This window comes from Drosophila miranda (genome assembly GCF_003369915.1).
Source record: "Drosophila miranda strain MSH22 chromosome Y unlocalized genomic scaffold, D.miranda_PacBio2.1 Contig_Y2_pilon, whole genome shotgun sequence".
In the NCBI taxonomy this organism is placed as follows: domain Eukaryota; kingdom Metazoa; phylum Arthropoda; class Insecta; order Diptera; family Drosophilidae; genus Drosophila; species Drosophila miranda.
Window position 1 is genome coordinate 26,023,100 of NW_022881614.1, and position 19,199 is coordinate 26,042,298.

At 47.0% G+C, this 19,199-nt stretch overlaps 1 protein-coding gene across 2 annotated transcripts; it reads left to right on the top strand.

The window, feature by feature from the left end:
• Positions 1-114: 114 nt before the first annotated feature.
• Positions 115-18,021, top strand: LOC117193994 (BTB/POZ domain-containing protein kctd15-like). Of its 2 annotated transcripts, none has more exons than XM_033398632.1 (5): positions 115-140; positions 692-754; positions 15,905-16,012; positions 16,137-16,636; positions 16,754-18,021. In XM_033398632.1, exons 1-5 carry the CDS (start codon positions 130-132, stop codon positions 17,185-17,187), a joined length of 1,116 nt encoding a protein of 371 aa, XP_033254523.1. In that variant the 5' UTR covers positions 115-129; the 3' UTR covers positions 17,188-18,021. The 2 variants fall into 2 exon arrangements, with proteins under 2 accessions (XP_033254523.1, XP_033254524.1); XM_033398633.1 differs by lacking the exon at positions 115-140 and adding an exon at positions 151-419 and having other exon boundaries at positions 16,754-18,020.
• Positions 18,022-19,199: the final 1,178 nt, after the last annotated feature.

Genomic DNA, 19,199 nt, shown 5'->3' on the forward strand with positions numbered 1-19,199 from the left:
CCCGGTCGAGCCGAGCAGCAACCGGCCTTGCCGCTCCGAAACTCGTGAACATGAATCAAACATGTTTGGGCCGCGGAACAGCAGAGATAGAATTTGTTTCTGAATTCAGAAAATAGCGAACAGCTGCGAATGCAAGTAAGGTAAAGCGCTCGAAAATAGGAAACACCAGCGGCTACATTCAAACGGTTTCGCGTTCGCCCCAAGCGGAAACGGAAGTAAACATTTAAGCGAGAGGTAGCGTGTGGTAGTGTGTTTGCGGCTTCGCGCGCTTATTTGATATTTCATCAACGTTTATTCAGAAGCCAGAGACGAGACCAGCACGATCTACAGATCCATATTGGAGGCCAAAATCAATTGTCTGCGCGCGCGTTGTAATAAAAAATAGTTAAAGTGCATTTCCTAAATATACCGACTTTTTTGTGAGTTCCATACATCATAAACATCTGTTTGTTCAATATCTATCAATATCCCCAGCTGATGATCACGAACGTTATAGTTTCCATAGATTCTAGAGATTAATAGAAAACATTTAATTGAAATAATTATTATGTGAAAGAAGAAAGAGAATGCTCTTTTAGTTGCGTTTCTTTGGAGATCCTCTAGTGCTATGCGAAAGATCACTCTTACTCTTAACAGTTCCATTCCTAACATGTCACTAATGCATCTCTTTCGATTTCTCTCCCCCGCACAGGACTCCGTTTGTTGCATTGGATCAACGATCACCGTTGACGGTGGATTCCTCCTGCCCAAAACGGTGAGCAAAAACCCTTCATCCGCTGCCAACAAAATCCCAGACCGCCTCGAAGCTGCTGGCCAATAAATTAGTTTAAACGAGGGGGAACGTTGTGAGTTGCAGCGGACACCGCAACTCTACAGTTATACCCGATACTAAGTCAGTATGGCTCCCCTCCGGCAGACGCCGCTAATATTGAACGACACGACAAAGAGTGCGTGCGAGAGAGACAGAAAATCAGTCTGAGCGTGACGTCGGGGGCTGCGTAGCCAGTGCAAAATAATTTGTTCCTTTTGGCTATAAAAATTATCTGATCTGATCCAGATTCAGCAATCTGATAGATATGATCATTATCTATGATTCTGCGTTTTTAGTTTTCTCGTATTCTCAATATTGTGGATGCAACAGATTTTCGTTCTTTGTGTGGGCGGAAGGGGGTGGGGTGAAATTTTGAGATATACGTTTTATAGTGAAATCTAACAGGAGTGCGGATACCAAATTTGGTTACTCTAGCCTTAATAGTCTCTGAGATTTGTGAATATCCCCAGATTTTCGTCCTTTGCGGGGGCGGAAGGGATTGTGCAAAATTTTGACACAAAATGGTGAAGGTCCGATATCACAGGAGTGTGGATACCAAATTTGGTTGCTCTAGCTTTTGTAGTCTCTGAGATCTAGGCGCTAATGTTTTACTCTAAGCAAAGCCGCCTATGCTACGTGTGTGTTAGAGAGAGACAGGGCGAGAAAAAATGAAATTGTTTTCTTGATGCTGGCTATAATAATAATACGATCCAATTCGAATTCTGCAGTCTTAAAGATATGTTCATTCTCTACGATTCTGCTACAAAAATATTTCAAAACTTCGCCCCGCCCACTTCCGCCCCCACAAAGGACGAAAATCTGTGGCATCCACATTTTTAAAGATATGAGAAAACCAAAAATCGCAGAATCGGTGAGGATGACCATATCTTCTACAGTGCAAAATCTGAACCAGATCGTATAATGATTATAGCCACAATCAAGAAAACAATTTCATTCTTTCTCGCTCTGTCTCTCTCTAACACACAGGTTTCATGGTCGGTTTTGTCAATTGCAAAATATGAGTTCAAGGATCTCAGAACCTATAAGAGCCAGAGCAACCAAGTTTGGTATCCACACTCCTGTAATATCGGACCTTGACCGTTTCGTGTCCAAATTTCGCCACACCCCCTTCCGCCCCCGCAAAGGACGAAAATCTGGGGCATCCACAAATCTCAGAGACTATTAAGGCTAGAGTAACCAAATTTGGTATACGCACTTCTGTTCGATCTCACTATAAAACGTATATCTCAGAATTTCGCCCCACCCCCTTCCGCCCCCACAAAGAACGAAAATCTGTTGCATCCACAATATTGCACATTCGAGATTCGCAGAATCATAGATAATGACCATATCTATCAGATTGCTGAATCTGGATCAGATCAGATCTTTTTTATAGCCAATAGGAACAAATCAATTTGCAGTGGCTACGCAGCGCCCGACGTCACGCTCAGACTGATTTTCTGTCTCTCTCGCACGCACTCTTTGTCGTGTGGTTCAATATCAGCGGCGTCTGCAGCAGGAGAGCCATACTGACTTAGTATCGGGTATAACTGTAGAGTTGCGGTGTCCGCAGCAACTCACAACGTTCCACCTCGTTTGTTTTCATTCTGCGGATTCAGGCTTCAGCTACTTGGATTCGCGTTTACATGGTCTATACCTGCCACCGCTACTGCTACTGTTCTTGCCACTGCCTCTTTGTGCCTCCCCTCTGCTGCATCTGAATCTTCTCCGGTGGCAAAGTGATTTCCATTACGTGCCAATAGTCAAAGGCTGCGACTGCGACTGCGGCTGTGGCTGGATTTGAATGGCTGCCTGTCCGTCGAAGGTCTGCGCTACAGCAGGAGCACAAAAGCTTTTAACACGCTGTGTGTTAATTAAGCTGCAATTCGGCGTCATTACCATCATCAACATAGCGCAGCAATTTGCCACTCAGCAGCATGCAACTCTTCATTGTGGAGCCACGACTATCGATTGTCCTGTTAATGGAGATGGTTGATGTGTTAATGGATCTCCTTGAGAACTTCTGATAGTGTTCCAATCAGTGTACGCAGGTCAGGGGAACACTAAGATTAACAATTTAATTTCATTTAAAGTTATGTTTTTTTTTCTCTAGTCAATGGCTGAAATACTCGTAGCTACTCCCTTGATTGATTCGTTGTTAATTGCTAGTTTCCTAAATCTGTATTATTACATCTAATCACTCTACAGATCACTCTTCTTTTAGCGGAGTGTAAAATTAGCTTCAATCATCTCCTTCCACTAATACTTCCTTTACCCTGAATCCCACATGTAATCACCTCCTATTCGCAGTTCGTGCATGCCCTTGGAGTACCCTCTTTGGTACCCGAATTCTATGGGTGCTGCACCTGCCGTCGCTACCATTGAAAACGGCAAGTGCATATTGTTTTGGTTGCTTTTGTGTTGCATCTGCATCTGGCGTTGTGGCTGCGGCTACGGCTACGACTACAGCTACGGCTACGGCTGCTACTGGCTTCGATATGCGGTACTCAAATTGCACCAATTTGGCCTGCCTCTGCCTCTGCCACTGCCAGTTGCAGGACTCGAGAGGATATCTGAATGGTTTCGGACTCGAATGGCTGCATCATTGTTTGAGCTCTGTGCAATGTTTGCTTTTACGTAAATTTTGCAATGTTTTCCCTGCGTTATCCTTTGCGCTTTTGACTTACAATTCCATTTTCGAATATAGCAGAAATAAAAACATGCTATCTCAAGGTGGAGATACATATACACACTCCTATGCCCGTCACCCGTCAGATACATATGCACACTCGTATAGTATTATACGCTCCTCTGAATATATTTATGTTTTCCTTGTCATCCTCGTCGTCGTCGTGCTGCTGCTGTTGTTCTTGCTGCTAGTACAATTTTTCTACTCTGTGCCCTGTGCCATGTGGCATGTGCCGGGAGTCGTCTGCCAGCTAGCGAGTTGCCTGAGTAATGTTTGCTCTGCATATGTAGAGCCCCCTCCTCATCCATCTGGTCTGGCTGATGCTGGTGCTGAGTGAGCCATATGCAGCGCAATCGTCGTTTTTATTTAATATTTTCTAATAAATTTGTCAAAGTTTATTTTTGAAAGCCTTGCAGCGTTTTAATATCTGCTGCTTCAGTGTATGCCGGGACTCCAGTTACTCACTCACTCAACTTTTCCCCAGACTTCGTTTCTACTCACATAAACACACACACTCGCACACAAACACATATCTCCCTTATATATATTTCGCATATATTTGTACAATTTGCCATGGCCCACACATTCTGCAACTTTGGCTAACAATTTTCGTAGCAGAGGCAGCGGCAGCAACAGTGCAGGGCACAGGGCGCAGGGCGCAGCGTGGACTGATTTCCCATATGCCGCAGTTCCAGCTAAAGCTTCAGAACAGCTCCATCTCCTCCAGTTTCAGCTCCAACTCCTGCCTCAGTTCCTGCACCCTTTGGGCGAAAGACGTCGACTTCGACGACGACGAGGGCGCAGAAGTTGTGTGTGTGGCAACGGGCACTGCAGCCCGTCTAGATGCGGGAGACGACTCCTAGTTCGGGCTTTTTATACCCGATACTCAAAATGAGTATTGAGGTATATTAGATTTGTGGTAAAAGTGGATGTGTGTAACGTCCAGAAGGAATCGTTTCCGACCCCATAAAGTATATATATGCTTGATCAGCATCAATAGCCGAGTCGATTGAGCCCTGTTTGTCTGTCCGTCCGTCCGTCCGTCCGTCCGTCCGTCTGTCCGTCTGTCCGTCCCCTTCAGCGCCTAGTGCTCAAAGACTATAAGAGCTAGAGCAACGATGTTTTGGATCCAGACTTCTGTGATATGTCACTGTTAGAAAAATATTTCAAAACTTCGCCCAGCCCACTTCCGCCCCCACAAAGAACGAAAATCTGTGGCATCCACAATTTTAAAGATAGGAGAAAACCAAAAACGCAGAATCGGAGAGAATGACCTTATCTTTTAGACTGCAGAATTTGAATTGGATCGTATTATTATTATAGCCAGCATCAAGAAAACAATTTCATTTTATCTCGCCCTGTCTCTCTCTAACACACACGTAGCATAGGCGGCATTGCTTAGAGTAAAACATTAGCGCCTAGATCTCAGAGACTACAAAAGCTAGAGCTTTTGCTTTTTATACCTTTTTATGCTTTTTATACCCGATACTCAAAGTGAGTATTGGGGTATATTAGATTTGTGGTAAAAGTGGATGTGTGTAACGTCCAGAAGGAATCGTTTCCGACCCCATAAAGTATATATATTCTGGATCAGCATCAATAGCCGAGTCGATTGAGACCTGTCTGTCTGTCTGTCTGTCCGTCTGTCCGTCTGTCCGTCCGTCCGTCTGTCCGTCCCCTTCAGCGCCTAGTGCTCAAAGACTATAAGATCTAGAGCAACGATGTTTTGGATCCAGACTTCTGTGATATGGCACTGCTACAGGTATATTTCAAAACTTCGCCCCGCCCACTTCCGCCCCCACAAAGGACGAAAATCTGTGGCATCCACAATTTTAAAGATACGATAAAACCAAAAATCGTAGAGGATGACTATATGTTCTAGAGTGTAAAATCTCAACCAGATCGTATAATTATTATAGCCAGAATCAAGAAAACAATTTCATTCTTTCTCGCTCATTCTCTCTCTAACACACAGGTTTCATGATCGGTTTTGCCAATTGCAAAATATGAGTTCAAGGATCTCAATACCTATAAGAGCCAGAGCAACCAAATTTGGTATCCACACTCCTGTGATATCAGACCTTGACCGTTTCGTGTCCAAATTTCGCCACACCCCCTTCCGCCCCCGCAAAGGGCGAAAATTTGGGGCATCCACAAATCTCAGAGACTATTAAGGCTAGAGTAACCAAATTTGGTATACGCACTTCTGTTCGATCTCACTATAAAACGTATATCTCAGAATTTCGCCCCACCCCCTTCCGCCCCCACAAAGAACGAAAATCTGTTGCATCCACAATATTGCACATTCGAGAAAACTAAAAACGCAGAATCATAGATAATGACCATATCTATCATATTGCTGAATCTGGATCAGATCGGATCATTTTTGTAGCCAAAAGCAAGAAATCAATTTTCTGTGGCTACGCAGCGCCCGACGTCACGCTCAGACTGACTTTCTGTCTCTCTCGCACGCACTCTTTGTCGTGTCGTTTAAGATTAGCGGCGTCTGCCGGAGGAGAGCCTTACTGACTTAGTATCGGGTATAAATGTAGAGTTGCGGTGTCCGCAGCAACTCACAACGTTCCACCTCGTTATAAATGAGTATTGGGGTATATTAGATTTGTGGTAAAAGTGGATGTGTGTAACGTCCAGAAGGAATCGTTTCCGACCCCATAAAGTATATATATTCTTGATCAGCATCAATAGCCGAGTCGATTGATCCATGTCTGTCTGTCCGTCTGTCCGTCCGTCCGTCTGTCCGTCTGTCCGTCCCCTTCAGCGCATAGTGCTCAAAGACTATAAGAGCTAGAGCAACGATGTTTTGGACCCAGACTTCTGTGATATGTCACTGCTACAAAAATATTTCAAAACTTCGCCCCGCCCACTTCCGCCCCCACAAAGGACGAAAATCTGTGGCATCCACAATTTTAAAGATACGAGAAAACCAAAAACGCAGAATCGTAGAGAATGACCATATCTTTAAGACTGCAGAATCTGAATTGAATAAAACGTGTATCTTAAAATTTCACCCCACCCCCTTCCGCCACACAAAGGACGAAAATCTGTTGCATCCACAATATTGCACATTCGAGAAAACTTAAAACGCAGAATCATAGATAATGACCATATCTATCATATTGCTGAATCTGGATCAGATCGGATCATTTTTGTAGCCAAAAGCAAGAAATCAATTTTCTGTGGCTACGCAGCGCCCGACGTCACGCTCAGACTGACTTTCTGTCTCTCTCGCACGCACTCTTTGTCGTGTCGTTTAAGATTAGCGGCGTCTGCCGGAGGAGAGCCATACTGACTTAGTATCGGGTATAACTGTAGAGTTGCGGTGTCCGTAGCAACTAACAACGTTCCCCCTCGTTTCCTTTTGGTTCTGGCCAACTTTTTCATTTGCCTGCACATTAGCGTTTTGATTTTTGGTTTTGGAAGCAGGCCCATCACTGGAGGCATTGATTTCATCTTAACCTGCCCCAGGGTCATTTTGCCGCTTTTTCGCCTCACGCTCAGCCGCTTGCTCACTCTCTCTTCTCTACTGTTGTGTATTCAATTACTTTTATTCTGCTTTTATACTAGTACTTATATAAGGTTAGCAACTAGTTGTGAGGGTCTGGGACTGTGGTTTGTTGGTGAGGTAATGGGGCGTAGCTATGCGGTACGGCCGCAAATCATTGCTTCGCACAGCCGTTCCTCCTTACTCCTCCGACACTTTCCTTTCCCTCTCTGCTCTCCGTAGTTCCCGCATTATAGTGGCGGCGAACCTAGTGGTGGCATCCCACGCCTTGGGATTCGCTACCATGAGCGGCACGATCCCTCCGACGCTAATGCTAGTGGCTAGCTCATCCTCTAGCTGGCGCCTTTCGTACTCGAAACGGTGGCATTCAAAGAAGACGTGGTGAGCGTCCTCCACGACACCTCGGCCCTTTCCCTCGCTTGCTCTGCTATTGGGACTAGTCCCGCGATGACCAGTGCTGCGTCGTCGGATATGGTTCTAAACGCGCAGGCGATCCTTATGGCACATAAGCTGTGCGTTGCTTCGACTCCTCGCATATAGCTCGGCACCTTCGTCGCTTTGGACCACACTGCGGCAGCATACAGGAGCTGAGAGGGGACGACGCTGGTGATCAGCTTCCTCCTTGCTTGCTTTGGCCCCCTGGTGTTGAGCAGGATTCGCGAGAGTGCTCGGCAAGTCTGTGCGGCCTTTGTGTTGGCGTACTCCAAGTGCCCTCTAAATGAAAGCCTAGTGTCCAGCATAACTCCTAGGTATTTAAGCGCCCTTTGCGATGTAATGGCGTGTCCGCCGACCGACACTCGGGCCGTCTCTACCTTCTTCCTGCTGCTAATCAGAACAGCCTCGGTCTTGTGAGCCGCCAGCTGTCATCCCGCTATGGCGAGCCACGTCTCCACGGCACGGATTGCCCCGTTTGCAGCTGCTTCAACTGCTGCAAGGCCCTTGGCTACCACTACGATGGCGACGTCATCGGCAAACCCCACGACCGTCGTGCACTAGGGAAGGTTCAGTCGCAGAACTCCATCATACGTCGTATTCCACAGGAGCGGCCCCAGCACCGACCCCTGCGGGACTCCAGCAGTTACTCTATATGATCTTATCCCTTCGCTCGCTTCGTACAGCAGCACCCTCTCGCTGAGGTAGCTGTCCACTATTCTCAGGAGGTATTCCGGGATCCGTAGCCTCCGTAGGGCTTCCATCGTTTTACCCCAGTCCGCAGAGTTGAATGCGTTTTTTATATCTAGGGTAACCAACAGGCAGTACTGCTTTTGGCCCGCTCTCCAGCGAGTCCCACTTATTGGGATTACTGTTACATTAATACTAGTTCTTATATAAGGTTAGCAACTAGTTGTGGGGGTCTGGGACTACTGTGTGTTTGTGTGTGTGTGTTAACTTTATGTTTATCTTGGTTATGTACACAAAACGCTCCTCATTCCTTTATCTCTGGCTCTCTCTCGCCCCCTCTCTGGTTCTCCCAGGAGTCGTAAGTTTTGGTTCTTTTACGCCCCATGAATAATTCTTTTCCTAATTGGCACTCCCTTCCCCCACCGCAATCTTCTGCTTTAGCCACGCCCCGCAAACATAATCTTCCTCGTGCTGCAACTGATGCTGCTGCAAGTGTTGCAGTTTGATAAATCTTCTCATAAAGCACACACACGCATAAGCTGTGCCACGGAGAAGGGTTCTCAATGTTTTCATATTAACTTTCGAGGTGGAATCCATTGCTGCAGCAACAACGCAGCGCTGCTGACGCTAACGCAGACACAGCCGTCGACTAAGTCGCAAAGCTTGTGCCGCAAGCGTTTTAAAATTGAGATAAGGTTTTGCCTCGTATACTTTCATTTTGCTTTTTATACCTTTTTATGCTTTTTATACCCGATACTCAAAGTGAGTATTGGGGTATATTAGATTTGTGGTAAAAGTGGATGTGTGTAACGTCCAGACGGAATCGTTTCCGACCCCATAAAGTATATATATTCTGGATCAGCATCAATAGCCGAGTCGATTGAGCCCTGTCTGTCTGTCCGTCTGTCCGTCCGTCCGTCCGTCCGTCTGACCGTCCCCTTCAGCGCCTAATGCTCAAAGACTATAAGATCTAGCTACAAGAATATTTCAAAACTTTGCCCCGCCCACTTCCGCCCCCACAAAGGTCGAAAATCTGTGGCATCTACATTTTTAAAGATACGATAAAACCAAAAACGCAGAATCGTAGAGAATGACTATATCTTTTAGACTACAGAATCTGAATTGGATCGTATTATTATTATAGCCAGCATCAAGAAAACAATTTCATTTTTTCTCGCCATGTCTCTCTCTAACACACACGTAGCATAGCCGGCTTTGCTTAGAGTAAAACATTAGCGCCTAGATCTCAGAGACTATAACAGCTAAAGCAACCAAATTTGGTATCCACACTCCTGTGATATCGGACCTTCACCATTTTGTGTCAAAATTTTGCACAATCCCTTCCGCCCCTGCAAAGGACGAAAATCTGAGGCATCCACAAATCTCAGAGACTATTAAGGCTAGAGTAACCAAATTTGGTACACACACTCCTTTAAGATGTCACTATAAAACGTTTATCTCAAAATTTCGCCCCACCCCCTTCCGCCAACAAAAGGACAAACATCTGTTGCATCCACAATATTGAAGATCCGAGAAAACTAAAAACGCAGAATCATAGATAATGACCATATCTATCAGATTGCTGAATCTGGATCAGATCAGATAATTTTTATAGCCAAAAGGAACAAATCAATTTGCAGTGGCTACGCAGCGCCCGACGTCACGCTTAGACTGATTTTCTATCTCTCTCGCACGCACTCTTTGTCGTGTCGTTTAATATTAGCAGCGTCTGCCGGAGGAGAGCCATACTGACTTAGTATCGGGTATAACTGTAGAGTTGCGGTGTCCGAAGCAACTCACAACGTTCCACCTCGTTATAAATGAGTATTGGGGTATATTAGATTTGTGGTAAAAGTGGATGTGTGTAACGTCCAGAAGTATATATATAGAAGTATATATATTCTTGATCAGCATCAATAGCCGAGTCGATTGATCCATGTCTGTCTGTCCGTCTGTCCGTCCGTCCGTCTGTCCGTCTGTCCGTCCCCTTCAGCGCATAGTGCTCAAAGACTATAAGAGCTAGAGCAACGATGTTTTGGACCCAGACTTCTGTGATATGTCACTGCTACAAAAATATTTCAAAACTTCGCCCCGCCCACTTCCGCCCCCACAAAGGACGAAAATCTGTGGCAGCCACAATTTTAAAGATACGAGAAAACCAAAAACGCAGAATCGTAGAGAATGACCATATCTTTAAGACTGCAGAATCTGAATTGAATAAAACGTGTATCTTAAAATTTCACCCCACCCCCTTCCGCCACACAAAGGACGAAAATCTGTTGCATCCACAATATTGCACATTCGAGAAAACTTAAAACGCAGAATCATAGATAATGACCATATCTATCATATTGCTGAATCTGGATCAGATCGGATCATTTTTGTAGCCAAAAGCAAGAAATCAATTTTCTGTGGCTACGCAGCGCCCGACGTCACGCTCAGACTGACTTTCTGTCTCTCTCGCACGCACTCTTTGTCGTGTCGTTTAAGATTAGCGGCGTCTGCCGGAGGAGAGCCATACTGACTTAGTATCGGGTATAACCGTAGAGTTGCGGTGTCCGCAGCAACTCACAACGTTCCCCCTCGTTTATATATATATATATTTATACCCGATACTCAAAATGAGTATTGGGGTATATTAGATTTGTGGTAAAAGTGGATGTGTGTAACGTCCAGAAGGAATCGTTTCCGACCCCATAAAGTATATATATTCTTGATCAGCATCAATAGCCGAGTCGATTGAGCCCTGTCTGTCTGTCCGTCTTTCAAAACTTCGCCCCGCCCACTTCCGCCCCACAAAGGACGAAAATCTGTGGCATCCACAATTTTAAAGATATTAGAAAACCAAAAACGTAGAATTGTAGAGAATGACTGAATCTGAATTGGATCGTATTATTACTATAGCCAGCATCAAGAAAACAATTTCATTTTTTCTCGCCCTGTCTCTCTCTAACACACACGTAGCATAGGCGGCTTTGCTTAGAGTAAAACATTAGCGCCTAGATCTCAGAGACTACAAAAGCTAGAGCAACCAAATTTGGTATCCACACTCCTAATATATCGGACCGAGACGAGTTTGTTTCAAAATTTCGCCACACCCCCTTCCGCCCCCGCAAAGGACGAAAATCTGGGGATATTCAAAAATCTCAGAGACTGTTAAGGCTAGAGTAACCAAATTTGGTATACGCACTCCTGTTAGATCTTACTATAAAACGTGTATCTCAAAATTTCGCCCCACCCCCTTCCGCCCACACAAAGAACGAAAATCTGTTGCATCCACAATATTGCACATTCTAGAAAACTAAAAACGCAGAATCATAGATAATGACCATATCTATCAGACTGCTGAATCTGGATCAGATCAGATCATTTTTATAGCCAATAGGAACAAATCAATTTGCTGTGGCTACGCAGCGCCCGACGTCACGCTCAGACTGATTTTCTGTCTCTCTCGCACGCACTCTTTGTCGTGTCGTTTAATATTAGCAGCGGCTGCCGGAGGAGAGCCATACTGACTTAGTATCGGGTATAACCGTAGAGTTGCGGTGTCCTCAGCAACTCACAACGTTCCCCCTCGTTTGTTCTCCTCTCGAGAGGAGCAATGCCTGGGGAGCATTGGGGCTGTGAGACCGAGAAGAACTTTGGGTATGATATCTTTAAATGCAGGCAGAGCAGACGCACAGACACATGGACACATGTGGCAGGGGTTTCGTATCTGTGTGAGAGAGGGTAAGCCAAAGCCAGGAACGGACACGACTAGACTTACCTACCAATCGCAAAAGTTCTGCCCTTCCCATCCCAAAGCTGGAGTTCGAACGGAGCGGGAGTTGCGAGTAGTATCCTTGACGCTGTGGTTACTGCCTGTGTTCCTGCTCTTGTTGTTGTTTTTGCTCCTCCTGCTGCTCGGCTTCTCCTCTCGTTGCCCTTAGCGTTGCAAGGATAAATGAATGATGAGGCTCCCACACATGCATGGACTCGCATGTAAAAGCCAGCAAAGACCTAGAGGACACCGACGGACCAGCGGAGGAGCGAAGAGCGGAAGGCGGACAAGCGGGATGAAAACCCCAAGTTTCAATCCCAAACACCAAGCACCTTACTCGGCTACAGTGGAGCCCCAGCACAGGCGGACAAATGAGGCACAGCCCGAGTGGCGGCCATTGATTGGAATTCCCCCGCATCGAGCTGCACAGACGGGACTTGCCTGTAGTACGACGCCTTGGGAGGAGCAGGAGCTGTAGCAGCAGCAGCAGCAGCAGGACCTCGGCTTGGCTTGCTTTCCTTGCTTGGTTTCGTTTCGTATCCATCCATGATTTCCGCACTAATTCCAAACGATCGCCGGGGGCCTAGTCAGCTTTTGCCCTTTTTCGCTTCCTCTCGCTCTGCCTCAGCTGCCACACGTCTACCTCTCTCTCTCTCTAATTCTTGCTCCCTCTCTCTTGCTGCCTCTTGCAACCAGGACACTCACGCTGTCTGGTCTGGCCTTTGTGTGCGGAAGGTTGGCTGGCCGCAGGACATTTTCTAGGGTTACATAGTCAGCGTCACAGTCGCAGTCGTCAACGTCTGATGCGACCTCATCCTCTCTCTGCCTAGGTGTGTGTTGCTACCTTCATCTGTGTGTATATGTGGGTATCACTACCTTTATCTGTGTATGTGAGTGGGGTGCATTTTAGCTCATTTCTTGGCTTTTGTTTTCGCTTTTGTCCTGGTTTTGGGAGGGACTTTGTTCTGGCGATGACGACGCAGCCCTGGACCACAAGTCGTGGTCGTATTCGTGTCGTTTGGGGAATCGCCTGGGCAGGACCATGTCGTCCCCCCAGCAGGATTCACCATCGAGCATTGAGCATGTGCCAACGGCCACTTTTATCCATAATTCCTTTTTCGAAAATGTTTCGCCCTCGGGGCCAAGGCCAGGTCGAAGCATCAGCCGAAGAAGAGGAGCCGAAGAGCTGGGGCAACTTGATATTCGGCCTGAAAGCCGCCTCAATCGGAACAATGCCAAACTAATAAGCTCAGTCGGCGTGGCACTGCCACTGCCACCTCCAGCCTCTAGTACCCGTGTGTCGTCTTCTGTGGCTGATGCATGTAGAAATGGACGGAGGATAACCAGAAGATGAAGATATTCCCGGGAATATGCAATGCCAAGAGTCATGAAATGGCATTGCCATTAAAACCAGACCAGAGCCGGATTCCGAGGCAGAGCTTCAGGTTCGGAAAGATGTCAAATGATGGCCACAGAAAGGCCGTCCCCAAGGGGGGTAAGTTGGCTGACAAATATGGCAACGGCAGAGGCAACTCTTCAGAATTCATCTTGGCCCCGAGATGGGGACGTGACTCACGCAAACACTAGGGCTCACGACTGCTAGTGGCGCCTGCGATGCCTCACGCGCTCATCTCTCAGTCTCGACTCGGCTGCGGCAGCGACTCCGGCTCAAGTGTAACCAAAGGCGCTGCGAATAACTCTGCCAACTCCGCCCCTTTGCAGCCGCAGTCCCCAGTCCTCAGTCCTCCGTCCCCTCCACCTTGCCGCATGGGCCTGCCTCAGCATCTGTGCTCTGCTCATCCTGCTGCTAGACGGCATAGAAAAGATACCGCCGGGGGCGATAATGGACTAGAATAGGATGCAAACTGCAGTGCTTGTCTTATATACAATACCGTTAGGCTCTGGGTGTCCACAGGTCCATGTGTGTGGGTGTGTGTGTGTGTGCCACACTACATGTGAGTGTGTGTATGTCGTTGTTGTTTCACCTGCTCAAGTGGGCCGCAAAGCAATTGAAATTGAATTGTTTGTGTGTGTGACAAGAGGCCAGGCCAGGAAATGGCATTGCATATTTTGTGGCTGCAACTGCTGCTGCAGCTGCTGGAGCAGGGCAGGTTGTTGTGGAGTGTAGGGAGCGGGGCAGGAATATTTACGGTGACGGGGCAGGGGCCGAGACTGGGGCACCCATTAAGCCATTTTGCCATAAACGAATATCCAATGTTTGATTGAACGCATTACTCACGCTTTATAATTGCTATAAATTAATAAAACCCAAGTTTATTTCTGTGGATTCTCTCCCCTCTGCTTGCCATAAAACCCCTCCCGCACCGCTCCCTTGCAGTTGTAGTGGGGCTTCCATGTGAATTTCTTGCAGACATTTATTTTGTACAATTTTTTGCGGGTTTGCTTTTGGTTTTTATTTGCAGTAACCCCACTATTTATTCCCCCTCCCATACTCATTCGCATTTGAATGTTCATGTAGTTAAAGTTAATCAAATCGTAATTACCCAACCCCCGCTCCAACCCTAGCCCGAGCCACAGAAACAGCCACAGCCCCAGATCCAGTCGGAGAGCCGTGGGGCTTCACACATTTAAAAAAAAGCCAACTTGCTTGGGATAGATGCCAGATGAAGCGAAGATAAAACTGGGCGAAGATCGGATGCTCTTCGGCAGAGAATGAATGGGCAAATGGGGAGCATGTATTTTATAGATGTACTTCTTTATTGGTAAGGGAATATTTCTGTTAGCTTTTCCATTTATAGAATTTCAGCAACTCTATAGAATACACAACTCTTATTTGTTTCTTTCCATAACCTGTCGCCAAATAAGCAAGAAAACTGTGGTAGCCCGTTCAATATTTTTTTGTCAGTACTTGCATTCAAAAGCGGAGTGAGCATCGCTATATCCGTCCATCAGTCTGGGGCTCGGCTAATGTGCAAAAAACATGACCACATTCGTCATGCTACGAGTGCCCCGTCTGATTGAGTTTTATTAATTTGTGTCTCTTTCTCTGGAGAGTTGGGAAACTGAAACTGATCCTGATAGAACTGATGATGATGATGAAATGTGGAGGCAGCTGCACGAGTGAGGTTAGCCATATGCATAGATACAGATACACTGCAAAGGCCACTTGGTAATTGTTGTTGACTTCGTTTAGGAGCTGGTGAGGCAGCAGGAAGGCAGCCGCAACATTGGGTATACGTCGAGTGGCACGCATTCGACTGACACATCATAATTAGTGTGCCCATGCCACGGTCCCAAATGGTCTCTACTGTACCTCCCCTCACCGCCCCCTCACCCACATCCATAACGATGCACCAAACAATGTGATTTTCGTGTGAAAATCGACTCGCAACACTTGCGGCTAACTGACGGCAGCGGCAGCGACAGCGACAGCAGGGGCAGCAAACACAGCATCCACGGCCAAGGCCATGCATTCGATGGCCGTTAACATTAACTGCATCACTGAGCCCCGCCTCCACCACCGATGGCGGTGCGGCGATTTTGTCTTGTCCACGACCGAAGCTGCGGAGAGTCGATCCCCTAAGGGGGATCTCTGTTTGCCCCAATGGAAACGCAATGTAAAACCAAATATTCCTACACAATCGGCCCAAGACTATGGGCCATATGAAATATATATCCAAGCTTGACTTGGCCCCAAACACCTCTCTCTCTCTCTTTTGTCTGTCTGTTTGTCCCTGCCCTGTCTCTATCTCTCTCTCTCTCTTTCTGTCTTTCTGTCTCTCACTGTGTGTGAACCTTTATGGGGGAATGGAACTGGCCCTGTGGATGGCTGGGTAGCTGCAAGCGATGCTGCATTTTCGTTGTCACGTTTGCTGTCCTTCAACGTTGTTGGCGTCCAGTCTTGTGGGGGGATAAATTGGTTCTCATGATTAGTTTTACTGTGTGAGTGGGTGTGTGTGTGTGGAGGTGGGTCTGATCCGTCTAGTAAGCTAATCGACCTATTGGCTAATCTCTTGATGGATAATTAACTAATTGCAGGAAAAAATGCGATATGGATCGAGAGCGCGAAAGAGATGTCAAGGCCCTGGAGCCACGCGACTTGTCTTCCACGGGCCGCATTTACGCCAGAAGCGACATTAAAATCAGGTGAGCCCTTTCATATTGATGAGCGTTGCGAATGTGATGAACAGCACAGCACAGACCCCACATTCCCCCAAAAGCCCCCTTGGTCAAAACTCATTGTTAATTCGTAAATTCGTCTTGCCCGCAGCGCTTCGCCCACCGTCTCGCCAACGATCTCAAACTCCTCTTCGCCCACACCGACGCCGCCTGCCAGTTCCTCAGTTACGCCGCTGGGGCTGCCCGGGGCGGCGGCGGCTGCTGCCGCCGTGGCAGCTGCTGCAGCCGGAGGCGCCGGCTCGGCGGGGGCCAGTTCCTATATGCACGGCACCCACAAGCCCATCACCGGCATACCCTGCGTGGCGGCCGCCTCCCGCTACACGGCTCCCGTACACATCGACGTGGGCGGGACCATCTACACCAGCTCCCTGGAGACGCTCACCAAGTATCCAGAGTCAAAACTGGCCAAGCTCTTCAACGGCCAAATCCCGATTGTGCTGGACTCGCTGAAGCAGCACTACTTCATAGATCGCGACGGTGGCATGTTCCGGCACATTCTGAACTTTATGAGAAACTCAAGACTTCTGGTTGCCGAGGACTTTCCCGATCTGGAGCTGCTACTAGAGGAGGCCCGCTACTACGAAGTGGAGCGTAAGTACTCATACCCGACCATCGTTGTCTCCTCCTGAGTTTATAGGGAGCTAATTTGCGTTTTTCCCCTTTTACTCGCTGTCTCTTCCTCTGTCTGGATGATGCTGGCGCCTGCAGCGATGATTAAGCAGCTGGAGAGCATGCGCAAGGATCGTGTACGCAATGGGAACTATTTGGTGGAGCCACCCACTCCACCAGCACGCCACATTAAGACAAGCCCGCGGACCAGCGCGTCGCCGGACTGCAATTACGAGGTCGTGGCTCTGCACATCTCACCGGACCTGGGCGAGCGCATAATGCTGTCGGCGGAACGGGCTCTGCTCGACGAACTCTTCCCGGAGGCCAGCCAGGCGACACAGTCGAGTCGCAGTGGCGTCTCCTGCAACCAGGGCGACTGGGGGCAAATCATCCGCTTCCCCCTGAATGGCTATTGCAAGCTGAACTCAGTCCAGGTGCTGACGCGACTCCTCAACGCCGGCTTCACCGTCGAGGCCAGTGTCGGGGGGCAGCAGTTCTCCGAGTATCTGCTCGCGCGGCGCGGTCCAATGTGATAGGCTGACGCTCCTGCTCTTGCCCCCACTTCATTTGCAGATGCATCCTCATGTGCTTCTGTCTCTGGTGCGGGTTCCAGCAGCAGTCTCGGCCAAGTCTCTCTGCGGCGTGGGCGTGTATCCATGTACGAACTAGGCACTAATTGCTGCTCCAGGGGCAGGTGGCGTTGGGCGGGTAATCGTAAGGGGAGCGTATTGCCGCTCTTGCTTGATGAGCAGTTTGTCTTTTACGCTTAGATCCTATGCTGAGGATGTGAGATTTGAATCCAAATGTTATTTAATGTTTATCAATTAAGTTTGCTGGGCCATGCCCACGCTCACACACTCATGCAAGGTCCCGCCCAAGCCCACACACACACATACAGGCACTCATGAGTTTCGTATTCTTTAGGATTTAGAGCCAAGAGCCAGCACTGATTTTGTTTTTTAGGATTGCGTTTAAGTCGAATATTGTTTTCTCTAAGTACCGCCTACAACTAAAACCAACTTGAGTTATTTCATTGACTAATATTAGCCAGACAACCCACAAAGATTGTAATAGTGTAGTACACAACCCCACACCAACCCTCACATCCACATGAACACAACCTATCGTAAATTAACATGAACGTAACCGTAATTGATGTAATTGAACTTTTATGAAAGTAAACTATGGAAAACTTGTTCAATATATACGAACCGACGTCTAAATAGTCTACACCAATTATAATACGAATCTAATTACATGCAGATACTATATACATATATATACAGCAAACTACCGTTTGTGACCACGCCCCCTCAATAGCAGATCCACTCAGAATGTCTCATTGAATATTTAAATAAAGCAAAACAGAAATTCATGCTTTGGCGGAATATTTGTGACGTCCATTTAAATTCAAATGAAAGCGCGTGCTCGCGCATACCACAGTGTGACCGTACCACGAAAAGTGTCGTCGTGTACAATTTCTTTGTAAAAAATATACTAGCATACTCTTGGGCTGCATGTCAAATGTGTAGCTTGGACAATACCTGCCTACTTTTGGGCTGGTTTGAATTGGTTTGATGAAAAGTAGGCTATGAAATTAAATTGAGGTAAGTAAGAAGATAACGTCAAAGTATTTAAAAAGGATTAAAAGAAAGCGAAGAGCAAGTATATTACTTCAAAATTACGTTAAAACGAGGTGGAACGTTGTGAGTTGCTGCGGACACCGCAACTCTACAGTTATACCCGATACTAAGTCAGTATGGCTCTCCTGCGGCAGACGCCGCTAATATTGAACCACACGACAAAGAGTGCGTGCGAGAGAGACAGAAAATCAGTCTGAGCGTGACGTCGGGCGCTGCGTAGCCACTGCAAATTGATTTGTTCCTATTGGCTATAAAAAAGATCTGATCTGATCCAGATTCAGTAATCTGATAGATATGCTCATTATCTATGATACTGCGTTTTTAGTTTTCTCGAATGTGCAATATTGTGGATGCAACAGATTTTCGTCTTTTGTGGGGGCGGAAGGGGGTGGGGCGAAATTCTTAGATATACGTTTTATAGTGAGATCTAACAGAAGTGCGGATACCAAATTTGGTTACTTACTCTAGCTTTAATAGTCTCTGAGATTTGTGGATGCCCCAGATTTTCGTCCTTTGCGGGGGCGGAAGGGGTGTGGCGAAATTTGGACACGAAACGGTCAAGGTCCGATATCACAGGAGTGTGGATACCAAATTTGGTTGCTCTGGCTCTTATAGGTTCTGAGATCCTTGAACTCATATTTTGCAATTGACAAAACCGACCATAAAACCTGTGTGTTAGAGAGAGACAGAGCGAGAAAGAATGAAATTGTTTTCTTGATTCTGGCTATAATCATTATACGATCTGGTTCAGATTTTGCACTGTAGAAGATATGGTCATCCTCACCGATTCTGCGTTTTTGGTTTTATCGTATCTTTAAAAATGTGGATGCCACAGATTTTCGTCCTTTGTGGGGGCGGAAGTGGGCGGGGCGAAGTTTTGAAATATTTTTGTAGCAGTGACA

What these genes read in the sequence shown, in the direction of transcription:
- LOC117193994 (XM_033398632.1), top strand. An exon ending in AGAAGCGACATTAAAATCAG is followed by an intron (nt 16,013 to 16,136) that starts GTGAGCCCTTTC and finishes TCTTGCCCGCAG; the next exon opens with CGCTTCGCCCACCGTCTCGC. An exon ending in CCGCTACTACGAAGTGGAGC is followed by an intron (nt 16,637 to 16,753) that starts GTAAGTACTCAT and finishes TGGCGCCTGCAG; the next exon opens with CGATGATTAAGCAGCTGGAG.